Source organism: Manihot esculenta, chromosome 11 (genome assembly GCF_001659605.2).
Source record: "Manihot esculenta cultivar AM560-2 chromosome 11, M.esculenta_v8, whole genome shotgun sequence".
NCBI classification, from domain to species: Eukaryota; Viridiplantae; Streptophyta; class Magnoliopsida; order Malpighiales; family Euphorbiaceae; genus Manihot; species Manihot esculenta.
In genome coordinates this window covers 27615984-27628787 of record NC_035171.2, presented here as the reverse complement: position 1 = coordinate 27628787, position 12804 = coordinate 27615984, and the positions used below count along the sequence as shown (strand labels likewise).

Below are 12804 nucleotides of genomic sequence, written 5' to 3'. Positions count from 1 at the left end.
TAAGCCTAACTTGCAAATATTTAGCTCATTAAATCATTTAGTTATAAATTCAAGAATTGACTCATAAATATGTTTGTTTAATTAAAATTATTTAATATTAAATTCCTTATTTTTAAACTAAATTATTGTGGTGGTAGATGAATCAAATTGCTTATGCACTATCCAAGATTTAGCTCCATAAAAGCTCCACTTGATTGAATTTATTTGCTAAATGAAATAAGCTTAGGCTTATTGATATTCAACTCAAATTCAAAATGTTCAACTCGAAAAAATCTTGTCGAACCAAACCTAAGTTCTTGAAAGCTCTGCTTTTATTAGTTAACACACACACATTGCCCTCGGAAATTAAACTTTAGACCTAATCAACAGATTTCTCAACACCTACTACCAACAATAATAATAAATTCAGAAACAAGAAAATGGCTTCCTCGAGCCTAGAGGCCAAGCAAAACCAAATATCAGTTTCAGATCCTTCATGAGAGTATAACATATAAATAGGCATGGAACATTTCATAATAAGAGAAATCTCACTAAATACACTAAATGACTTAGAGGCTATTAATAGAAAGAAATTAGCATTAACCCTATTTGTTTAAACCACAGTTCCAAACTTGAACAAAATTGAATTTATCGCTTAATTTATCAGATCTTTAGAAAGGATTTGATTCATTGGAAAAGACAACGAGGAAAGTGATGATCAGCAGTCCGTTGAATATATAGTTTTCTTCTTGCAAACAAGTATATTTGCTTTTGCAGATAGAGTTTGTATTATTATTAGTAACAACAGCAAATTGCAGAACACCAATACCTTAATAGATAGAAACTACATACATTACACCATAATATATTGTTCCCTCAAAACACAAGGGTTTATATAGACTGACATCTTTTTTTGCCCCCTCCCTCTTTCGACATCTAATTACCATTCACACATTGAGCAGCTCCCAAAAAGATGTGCCACCAGACAGTAACAAATAACCCCATTTGATGTTAACTTGCTCACAGAAGTAGGTATACCAAGCAGACCCCACCAACCAAGGAATTTAAAAGTTTTAACAGTTGTGGCAGCATACCTGAACATTGGTGGCTGACTTGGACCTGGAATAGTTGTACTAATCATCTATAATTCTGATGGAATCACCGGTTTTAGTGTTTCCTTTCCCCCTTCCACCTCTTCCCTTGCCAACATTAACCACATTTTTTGAGCTAGTTGTTTTGCTACAAGCACCATGAGCGTCCACATCTGCTAGACCATTCTCCAATGCTCTAACCAGATTCTCAAAGTAATTTTTGGTAACACTGTTGCATTCAGAAATATGCAAAGCTTAAACAGGTAGACAATTACTAGCATCTCATTGATGTTTCAACAACAAAAAAAAATGGAAAAACTTCACTAGATTCTCATCAAAATATCAGCCCACACAAGGACTTTTCGCAAGGAGAGGAACTACTTAAAAAGTGGGAGTAGTTTTCGATTTTATATATTCAACATGATTATTGTTAATCTTTGTGTGTGTGTGTGTGGGAGAGAGGGGAAACAGCAGCAGTAAAACTAGAGAAAATGAAAAATAATGACCAACACCTTAAAATCAAATTGCCAAACCATTTGCCATATACAACTCCACCTTAAAATCAAATTGCCAAACCATTTGCTATATACAACTCCATATTCAAGCACAAAGGGATATAACAGCTTCTATCTAAATAAGCTGTTAAAACATCAGCAATGATATGTCCATGATCTCGAAGTTCAGAAACATCTTAGATCTCAAAAATTTTTTGGGACTGACTTGCATCGTGTACTAGAAGCACTGTACATCTGACACAAATAAAGCAGTTTGAAGTGTTAAATATATAATGCGCAGCCATATTCTAAACAAGTTTATCCACGTAAATTCTACTAACTTGATACTCAAAACCTTAGACAGATTATTGTTTGTAGTATCCATTTGAACAGATTAGAAATTGAATGGAGTGTTTGGTAACTGAAGAGTAACTGGTGACATAAAAGAATTGATGATCCTTAATATTTCAATTAAAAGAATTGATGATCTCAAGTGTTAAATTGAACATCAATATATAATTGCAAAAGATACCTGGTGAGCCCAGCTAGCTTTGTCCGGAACTCATCAAATTCCTTCGAGGGACCTTCTGCATTAAGGAACTGTTCCAGCTCCTTCTCTGCACATTGATGAAGTCTTTCCAATCCAGACTCAGCCTCACCTGATGATTAAAAAAAAAAGATGGTCCAAAAGTAATTCTGTCTCCCATCCTTTTTCTCCCTTAATTGAAAGAAACACACAGACCTCAAGTCACAAGACCATCAATGACAATTCTCACACAATCCATGTACATATATTGTTATATTTAAGCACGTATGCGTATGTACCTTGCAAGTACTCAAAAAACTGTCTCTTAGCATGCTCATGCTCAGGTAGGTAATACCCATATGCATAGGTCCATTTCAAAACTCGCCTGCATTCAACTGTCTGTTTACAAGACAAGAAGACAACAGATAATAACAAAACTGGACACTTGGCCTATTTTCAAAAAAAATGTTTTCCTAAATTTTAGGAAGTAAATAGCAAAATTCCAACAGTGGCTTGTTTTATATTTTCTGGAGAAGTGTGCATTGTTAGAATATGATCTCTTTCATTCTTCTGAACAGAATGGTAGAAAAAATTTATATCATCAGACAACCAACTTTAGACTACCTGAAGCCATGCATCGGTAATGAACTTGAGCTGAGATTCAGGTGTGCAATGTATGTCACTGAGTTTCTCAAGCTGGCAAAAATTAAGAAATCCATATAGTTAACTCAACTCCAACAGCATCGGAACATAAATTAAATGTAAAAAATTACTAGAACATGAACAAAAATTTTGCTTATAACATAATTTAGACGAAAACCAATGGTTGTTCTCATTTAAAGAGGAAAGGCAAAGATGGCACAGGTAGTATCATAATAATATGACACACCAAAATAAAGAAACCATATTAGTAAAATTTGTCAAAAAAGATAAAAGAATTCAATAACAGAGAAGTTCATATATTTTGATTTTTACAATTCATTTTTAATAATAGCACTTTTAGCAGTAGTTTTAGTTTGTATACAGTTAATGGGAGTTACTAAATCATTGCTTATTAAAAAAAATGACCCACAAAGTTTTTGACTCAACAAGAAACAATCTCAACTCAACTGAATTCAGCTCAGTCAGCTGACTTCTCTTCCTAAATTACTGCTATAGAATTTAACATGCAATTCAAAAAGTTAATCAAGAGGACATTTTCCAGGCCCACACAAGTAACCACATTTGCAGAAAACAGAATCTTGCTACTGCATTTCTTTTATATATATATACATATATATATAGGCAAACTTCAATTACTCAGTCTCAGCAAGGCATCATCCTTTAATCACAAGTTACTGAAGTTATGCAGATTACAACCCAATCTAATGTATGTACAAAAAAAAAAAGAAGAAATTTGACAGATTATGCAAGGATGCCTATGCTATATTGAACAAATTTTATATGATAAATTAAACTAAAAGAAACCAAGTAATTAAGTAATACTAGAATCCACTGTTAAACCCAGATATTATTCAAAATGCATCCACAACCAGAAGTAAAAAATAAATAAAAAGAACATTCCAAGCAGATGCAAAAAACAGATAACGCTATCAATATATTGGACATACTATTTGAAGGATTAACCATCCAATTAAAAATTAAAGGTTGAAAATCTAAGTTAAACAAAATAAAATAACCTACATGCACAGTTTGCATTTGATGTAAATCTGCGAGAGCTTTTTGCCTCGACTGTCACATAAGAAAGCAACAATTTCAGATTATATAAATATACATTTGAAGTCGTTCGCATACCTGATATTTACTATTATACAAGAGATGCAAAAGTGAGATGGAACCAATAGTAGATATTTAGCAGCCAAAAGAATAACTAACTTGATGAAATTATAAAGCCAGAGCCAGACAGTTTCTCAGATATCTGTAACTTTCTTCAGAGATCCCTATAAGAGGTAGGCAATTAATCCCAATTTGACACTTACAAGTTGCAGGCTCAGTTGTTATCATATTAAGAGTGAAAATAATTCGACTATTTTTTGTATGTAATGGCTGTACTTATCTTTGAAGTGCCAATTTAATAATGGTATAGTAAATTACTTGAAATATGTGAAACAATCATAACAGGGGCTCTGTCATTATTTCTTCTAATTTCCCTCCTGTTAACTTTTGTCTAACACTTAATTGCATTATTCAGAACCTTTTCCATCTATTCCTACAACATTCAGCTATTTCCTCAAAAGATTACAACATTGAGCCACAATAAGGTATAGCCCAGCCACATTTCGACATTTCTCATCTCTGTTGTTCACCCCAAAAAATAATAATAAATAAATAGTCTACTGATATAGACAACAGCAAGTGGTGCAAGGCAGACCCCCTCTCATGCTGCCATGAAGAATCAATGTCTGGCTTGATGCAGGACTCCTGCCTTCAAACAATAAAGAACACACCAGGGCAATCACAGGCCAGAACATACCTCAGGTGTGTTTCCTTTCCCAGCACATAAAGATTTTTATTTTATTTTATTTTTATTTTTTTTGCTTTTACAGCAGTCGAAATACAATTCAGACTTCTTTTTTCCAATAACAGCAGCAGAAATTATTTTAGAGAGAGTTTAGGAGTTCTCTATTCTAACTACGATTTATTTTTTCCAACCAAATAAAGGTTAGTTAAGTTTCCGTTCCAATTAGGTTTTAGTTTTCGTATTTTAGGTTTTTCATTTGTAATTGAGTTTTTCTAAAATTCCTAATAGCAGTTAAATTTTCTCTAATTAGATTAGGAGCTTAATATCTCCATAAATAGGCCTTAAATCAATGTAATTTAAGCTTTCAGAACTTTTAGAGTTCTCTAATTAGATTAGGAGCTTAACATCTCCATAAATAGGCCTTAAATCAATGTAATTTAAGCTTTCAGAATTTTAGAGCTTAGGGGCATTAGACTTCTTAAAACCGTCAAATTGTGCCTGCCTGATCAATGGTTAGACATCAACAGACCATTAAATAAAAATATACATAGCCTACACTCAAATGCTACCATAGTTGCAGATCACATCTAAGCCAAATTACAAAAGAAACTAACACAATCTTAAATCTGGAACTTGATAGGCCTGCATTAATATAACAATCATATCACACCTGATTACCTCAAAATTTATTGAGGAAGGTGCTAGACAAAAAGCAAATAACAGAACTAAATATTTGGATTGCCATGTTAAACTTTAACCCAAGCTGCACAAAGCTTCTATCCAGTACCAAAGAAACCAACTCCAACTTCCCTAATAATCTCTTGAATGTAAATAAGCAAATCCAAGACATAAGCTTTAAAAAGCTGCTCAATGCAGCTATAGAGATTCAGGTGGGAGGGGGGGAGATGTGAACCTTTAAGCAAGGAAAAAAAAATCAGCTCCACGCCATTTATGATTGGAATATATTGAGAGTGAATGAAATTCTTAGCAGAAAATGGTGGAAGGGAAAAAGATGTGAGAAACCAAATAGCATGTACCATGGTTGTAAACAACCCCCAAAATATTACTCCCCTCCCCAGCTCCCCCATCCCTTTTCTTCCCATTCTTTCTCTACGTCACACAAACATATTGAGAGTAAATAAATCCTATCCCTCCTACTTATTCTTAAAGAATGCAGGTAACAATGACAACTTACAAGGTCAAACAATCATAACAGAGTACAGATTGACACTAACAAACATAAAGAGAATGAACAGATAACAAAGACATGCCATGGCATAAGATAAACAAAAATAAAACTCCAAAATTTCTCATACCGATTGATTGCTTGCCCAACGTTCATAATAATGAGTATATCTTTCCAAAGAATTTTTTGCCATTTCTCGCCTCCTCTCTGCTTCATCATACTACAAGCATGAACATCAATTTTCTTAGTCATAAAGAGGATAGACTTCACCACTATTTATAGAAATGGCTGCAGCAATAAGTAGAATTTTATATAAATGACAACTTATTAATGCCCATACTGCTCCCTCTTGTTTAGCTGCCTCATATCGGTTACAAGCATAGAAACCACCAGTCCTCTCCCCATGATCTGACCATGCACCAAGACATAGCCTGCAATTACACATTCACATCCTTAACATATCAAAAACTAAATTCCATCTAAGGATGAAGGCAAAAACAATTATGATTAATATAAAAAATAAAAATCTAACATAAAACACAAGTTACCAGCAAAACTCAAATTTACAGGGTGGTGTGCACGTCATATGCATACACCCTTGGTTTTTTTCAATGGGACGCTTGCACTTTGGACAAGGCTTGGAGTTGGCAAGTATCCTGAGTGTCAGAACATCAAAATTAGCATGGAGCAAACAATAAAAAATTAAGACATTAACATAACATAACAAATATTATATATTCTTACAGTGCACAAATACATTTGTCCATAAAATGTGGCCAGCAATAATGAACAACACATGTTTTCTCTAGTTTGTTCAGGAAGGTGAAGAAGTAAGTCTAAGAAAGTATCCAAATCAACCACTTGTTACATCTTTTCACCACCAAATGAAAGCACAATTCCAATATTAAGAATATATAGAAGTTACTAATAATATTTGTGTTCAAATATGTGCACAAACAACGCCTGTGCATATCGCCTGAAATCACATTATAGTTTGTTACCATGAAGACCAATCAACCCTAATGAGACGTTGTCTAGTCACTAGTATCTATCATAAGATCCTTTCTCCACTTCAATCCTGGAAAGTTCCCCCACACTTGACGACTCCTTTTCTTAATAACCAAGACAATTGGCAAAGTTCAAATGATATCATTATATTAACCGAGGATGTAGAGATCAACAATGATATATGTAATATTAGAAACATAGAATACTCCTCTCTCTTGAAACTACAAAGATTATGCTCATAATATATCCTAGTATTCTTTAATAAAAAAGCAACATTATTGCTTGAAAACAGAAAACACACAAAGAACAAATTGTATACTCCTTTGGATAATATCATATGCCACTCAACAGCAATCAAAAAAATTCAATGTTAATATGTGAAATGAATGACCCTACTAAACCATCATATTTTTAAAGAAAAACAAAGAAGGAATATCATTAAAAAATTTGCCACCATGCAACTGAGGTCAAACCAAGAAAACACCCTAAATACATGCACAATGCAAGGCCAATTAATAATCCTGCCATACCATGCCTACAAATTGTCAAATTATCGCAGGTGAAAAACTAAGGGAACAAATTATTAGAAGCAAACCCAGACAACTATAATCACAAGATATAGCTTTAGACGATTCAATATATTCCCTACCAATTCATGTTTTCTGACTCAGCACTGTTCTTCAAAATCCACTTCGACACAGTTCCACAGTCCACAGGACGGTGAGCTTCCTCTGTGCACTGCAATAATCAAATGGTTTTTACTAATCAGTTTACAAGAATTAATCTTAACACAATAATATTTAAAGTCAATAGGAAACTCACATTCCAGCAAAAGCTATATGAACAGAGGCAGGAAACATCAAAGCTTCCACCACCAGCAGCAAAATCAACAGCATACTCACACCCTGGAGCAGGACACCACTTGGTCTAAAAGTAGACAACAAAAAATGCATGAAACAAAAACATTTAGAAGCACAAGAAACATAAAACGAAGAAAAAACTGGCATTCATTTTAGATGTTTTCAAATGTAAAATGCAGGAAAATCATTCTAGGAATGTAATACTTATAAAATTGCTCTTCTCCATGAGACTCATAATTTGCTTCCAAATATAAGCTCAGTTCCCATAATATTAAACCCGAATTATCCTACAATAAGGACTTTAATGCTGACTATATCAGAGGAAAAAGGTTAGGAGGGTACTTCCCCATGATTGGAAGTGACACTGAGATATTAATAAGTTTACATAAATAGATAGATGCTATATCAACATTTTCTAAAAAGCAACCGAGGAAAAAGAGATTAACAGCTCTTCTTTCTTGAGTTTAAGAAAAGATAGCAGAATAGAATGTGTGACAAAAAAAGAAATCCAGACTGAAATGCATTATAACATTTATCTACAACTATGATTGGAAATAATGACAAGTTGTCAAAGCATTATTAGCAAGTAACTACCAAAGTCAACATGGCAAGAGGTTTTCTTTGTCATTAACTTCAATGTCATACAGATTTAGGGACTACAACCTCTGAAAACCCTGACAACTTACTTCATAATGAGATGAAGGTGATAGATAAGCTAGTGTCTTAAACAAAGAAATTCAAAGTAGGAGCAAAAAAGAGTTGCTCAATTTTCAATCTTCAGCACATCAGCAAATATTGTTTCACAGAAGGCACCAGTGTTAAAATATAAGAAAAAGACCTTAAGGTTTTCAAATCCAAGACAAACCTTTCTGTTGTCTTCAACATAGGACCTAAGAAGATAACGAGAGTATTTATCCTTATCTACATCAGATGCCAACAAATCTATCATGTCTTGACCAACAGCAGCCCAACAAGATGGATCAGGGCATCTCAGCATCAAACATCCTGGACCATCATTAATTGTTGTACTGATGTAACCTATCAATAATGGTAGATGACAAAGAGCTAATGACAAACATAATGGAGAGTTGCAGAAGAGATCAAGTATCCAACAATACATGACAATAAATATTGATATTTATTGATTGCTTATTTGCTTTCAACAAAATAAAAACTAAACACTGCCATCTAACAGAAAGCAGGGCATTCACTTGGTCAAAATTAAACCACAATTTTTTATAAAAATATTTATGAAAGAGACGTACCAAAAAGGTATCAGAAAATTACTGAGAAGTAAACAACAGTGCAGAAAAAGGAAAAAAAAAAAAAGAAAAGAGGAACAAATCAACCAATTAATCTAGTACATCAATCAAATCTAAGAAAAATAGAGAAATTCACAATAGGTAAAGACTAGAACCAAGATATCCATTTTCTTAAAATAATAGACTTGACCTAATCAGAACATTCTATTGAATATTATATGATTCTTCCAAATTCATAAACCCAAAGAACAAAAGGACATATAAGAGATATTTCTCACAGTACATAGAAAGGATAACAAATTAAAAATAGATGCTTACATCAGCTCACGACAAATTTCATACTAATAAACAAATCAAAGTACGGTTTGACATTTAGAAATAAAAACAAACAAGGATACCAGCTCATTAGCAAGGGAGATGACTTAAGGAAATGTTTACTGGAACTTCAAGCTATCTTATATTATTAGAAAAACAAAAATGAATATACGTATGGAAAACTTAAGATATCAAGTTTACATCCAATAATGGAACATAAATATCAGGAACATTCAACAATGGGACATCGATATCAGGAGAAGCTCCATCAGAAAATGGCAGACGCACCTGACCAGCATGACAAGCAAAAGGGATGGCCACAAGCAGCTGAAGTAATCTTCTCACAAGGAAAGGATTCAAAACATATTCCGCAAGTAAACTGCTTTAAAATTTAAAAAAAAATGCAAGACAGACAAGAGATAGTGATGTGTAAGATTAAACAAGCCGAACATTACCCACCCCAACTGCACATTAATAATAATATATGAAGTACGAACTTCTCTAATATTGGAAAATTGGACAACTGGCTTGTCCAGTAAGCCAACAGATTTCCGGGCTGCCTCTTCATCAGCAAACCATTCATCATGCACCTTACTGACACTCCTGTAAGGCAAATTTTTATCAGAATACCAAGAAACCAGAAGAAAACCTGTCATACAGCCATATCATATAAAATGCAACATCAGAAGTTTCCCTTATATACTTCCGTCATATAATTCATTCATTATATCTTCTCAGAAAACCAAAAGATGCATATGATAGTCCACATATTCTAAGATGCAATGCTGCATATCATTATCCAGATAAACTAGTAAACCATAAAAACAAAGAAAAATGAAAAAGCAAGAGTCCAGGTACCAGTTATAGTGACGGAGTAAGATGATTGCATCAAATCTTGATATGGAAAGGACAGTGGACACACTAGCAATATCATCTTCCAAACGTTGTTGTATATCTCCTTCCCTCAAGACAGTATAACTTTGCTGAAACAGAACAAGTATAAAATGTCAAAATTAAACAGACAAAAATACAGTAAATTCAAAACCAAAGACTACTGAAATTTAAAAGCACCTATTTATAATAAAATTTTTCCAAATTCAAGGATGAACATAAATCCCGTATTAAAATTTCTTATGATGTATTAAAGGTTCAAAATGCCTTTGAACAACACATAACATGTGATAATCGTGTAGCCACTAAAATTAACAGAAAAAGCAAATATGTATTAAGAAAAAACTAAAGCCTAACAGCGTCTGATATTCTGTTCTTAGATGAAAGGATAAACTCAATTCAGTCAAGTAATTACACAACTTCTACAAATATTTGTATGCTATGGAACAAGTGAAGATTTTAAAAGAAAAAAAACAAGATACAATAAAATAAAAAGTTTAGCAGCCATTAGTTTCCTCAAACAGTTATTACAATTTTCAAATGCATATAAAATTCCATGGGCAAACAATAAGTTGTATACTGGGTAAATAAAAGCAACAATGAGAATAAAATTTCTACTTCTAGCTATTATATACAATTCCATTTTTCCATAAATTGTCGATATGGGATCGTGATATTAACACAATCAGAATGATCTCAAAACTAATCCCCCCACTCAAAAGGACCAATTTTTTACTTTCTACATACCTAAATTCTGATCAACGAAATACATATAGAATAAAATCTAAAAATACCAAATAAAAATTACATAGAAAAATTACTAGATTAAAAAGTGAATAATAAAATCAGAAAAGTTCACAAAAATACCTGCATCCGGCTCAACACCATATCATCGAGATCATCGGCAGCCTCAGCCATAAAATCGTAGTCAGGACCATCATCATAACCGTCCTCACCGCCATCACTATAGTAATCATCATCCATGTCACCGCTGTAGAAATCATCGTCTACAGAGTCAACATAGTTGGCGTCCATCATATCGTCCTCGGAATCCATGCGGAAAAAAGAGTGAGGAAGAAGGAGATAATTATAAAAACCCTAAGAAAAATATGGAGCTTGTTTGGAAGGGAGGAAAATGAAGGGAAAGATGCGAGAGATGGAAGAGTTGAGAGAAAAAACTTGGAAATTGGATTGTTTGCTATTGGGGGATTCTTTGTAGCAGGTTTCCTCTTTGCCCCTTTACTGTTAGACACCAATTAACAATATTTATAAGAAAGGAAATGAGTCAGAGCTAAAGAAGAAGAAAGTGTGTGACGTAGTTAAACTGGAGTATGTAATTCAACCCGGCCGCGGTTTGGTTTGGTTTTTTAATTTTTTTTGTTGTTTAAACTCAAAACGAGTTAATCGAAAAAAAAAATTTTGAACTTATGCTAGTTTAATTTAAATCGGTTACTTTTCTTAGTTTAATTCAAATTGAATTGATTATTTCTAATAGTTTGATTTAAATTGACTAGAAAAATAGCTTTAATTAGGTGAGGAGAGTAATTTTTTTAAAAAATAAATAATTTCAACTGTTAAAAAAATTAAATAAAAATGTCAATTGAACAGATATAATTTTAACATTTTTAAAAAATTTAAAATTTTTTAATTAAATTATCTTTCACTAAATAAGTTTAAATTTATAATAATTAAATCCTAAATTTTATATTTTCTCCAAAAAATGCATTTTGCAGTTAATTAAGTTGTTTAATATATGTTTTGTCTCAAATATATTTTATTATTTAATTTTATTATTAAAAACTAAAAAAATTATTATTAGATATCATTATCACATCATTTTACTGTATCAAAATTTATAATAAAATTAATTATAACTTAAAAAATTTTAAATTTAATTAGTAAATTTTAAAAATTTAAAATGCAATTATATTTTTTTTTAAGTTTAGGGTGTTTTGATTATTGCTTCAAAACTAAAATTTATAATATTAAAAAAATATTTTATATCATAGTTATAATTTTTTTAGTTTTTCCAATAACTTAGTTATTCAATTTATTTTAATTTAAGTCTAAATTAAATCACCTCCTAAATTTTTTAGTTTGAAATTCACTCTTATTATTTAATTTTAAAAAGAGCATAATTAACAATATGGATAAAAATAAAAAAAAAAATATTATTTAAAAAAGCATATTGAAAAAAATAGTAATATTTTATTATTTTATAATTTTTAGAACTAAATTATGTAAAATATAATTTTAAATTAATTTTTAATATTTTATAACTAAAAATACAATAAAGTTTTTTCTTAAGAATAGTAACATATAGTAATACAGCAAAAATTAAATTATCTCAATCCAAATTTCATTTATATTATCAATATTCGAATCCGTTCTTGACTTAATTATTATTATTATCCGAATAAAAATTATTTAGTTTTATATATTTTAATTAATAATTTATATAAAATTATTTTTCATTAAAAATTTTATTTAAAAAATTCAATATTTTTAAAAAATATTTTAATTTTAATTTTTAAATAAAAATATATATATAAATTTATAAATATTATTGAAAAATATATTTTTTATATTAAATTAATTATTTATATAAATGGATTCGAATAATAGATACCTTATATATAAAATCCGAACCTGATTCGAATCCACAAATATTATTTTTTAAACTCGAACTCATCTCAAACCCGATTATAACTATCTAAATCTATTTTATTAG

The 12804-nt window shown here is 31.3% G+C and overlaps 1 protein-coding gene across 4 annotated transcripts; it reads right to left on the bottom strand.

Annotated features, from left to right (window-relative positions):
- Positions 1-708: 708 nt before the first annotated feature.
- On the bottom strand, positions 709-11361 carry LOC110626404 (probable E3 ubiquitin-protein ligase ARI7). Of its 4 annotated transcripts, none has more exons than XM_021772270.2 (15): positions 10941-11361; positions 10041-10165; positions 9680-9785; positions 9471-9564; positions 8471-8643; positions 7568-7672; positions 7395-7483; positions 6286-6393; positions 6078-6168; positions 5868-5957; positions 3774-3821; positions 2715-2786; positions 2390-2489; positions 2097-2282; positions 709-1299 (listed from the first exon to the last, which is right to left on the bottom strand). In XM_021772270.2, the coding sequence occupies exons 1-14, from the start codon at positions 11127-11129 to the stop codon at positions 2110-2112; spliced, it is 1563 nt and encodes a 520-aa protein (XP_021627962.2). In that variant the 5' UTR covers positions 11130-11361; the 3' UTR covers positions 709-1299; positions 2097-2109. The 4 variants fall into 4 exon arrangements, with proteins under 4 accessions (XP_021627962.2, XP_021627958.1, XP_021627959.1 ...); XM_021772266.2 differs by having other exon boundaries at positions 2097-2223; positions 10941-11360; XM_021772267.2 differs by having other exon boundaries at positions 2097-2223; positions 9471-9561; positions 10941-11360.
- Positions 11362-12804: the final 1443 nt, after the last annotated feature.

Coding starts and splice junctions, on each gene's coding strand:
- LOC110626404 (XM_021772266.2), bottom strand. CDS start 11,129: ATGGATTCCGAGGACGATATGATGGACGCCAACTATGTTGACTCTGTA. Junction 5,958..6,077: donor CAGCTAAACAAGAGGGAGCA/GTATGGGCATTA, acceptor TCATGCTTGTAG/TATGATGAAGCAGAGAGGAG. Junction 3,822..5,867: donor GTTGGGCAAGCAATCAATCG/GTATGAGAAATT, acceptor CTTATGTGACAG/TCGAGGCAAAAAGCTCTCGC.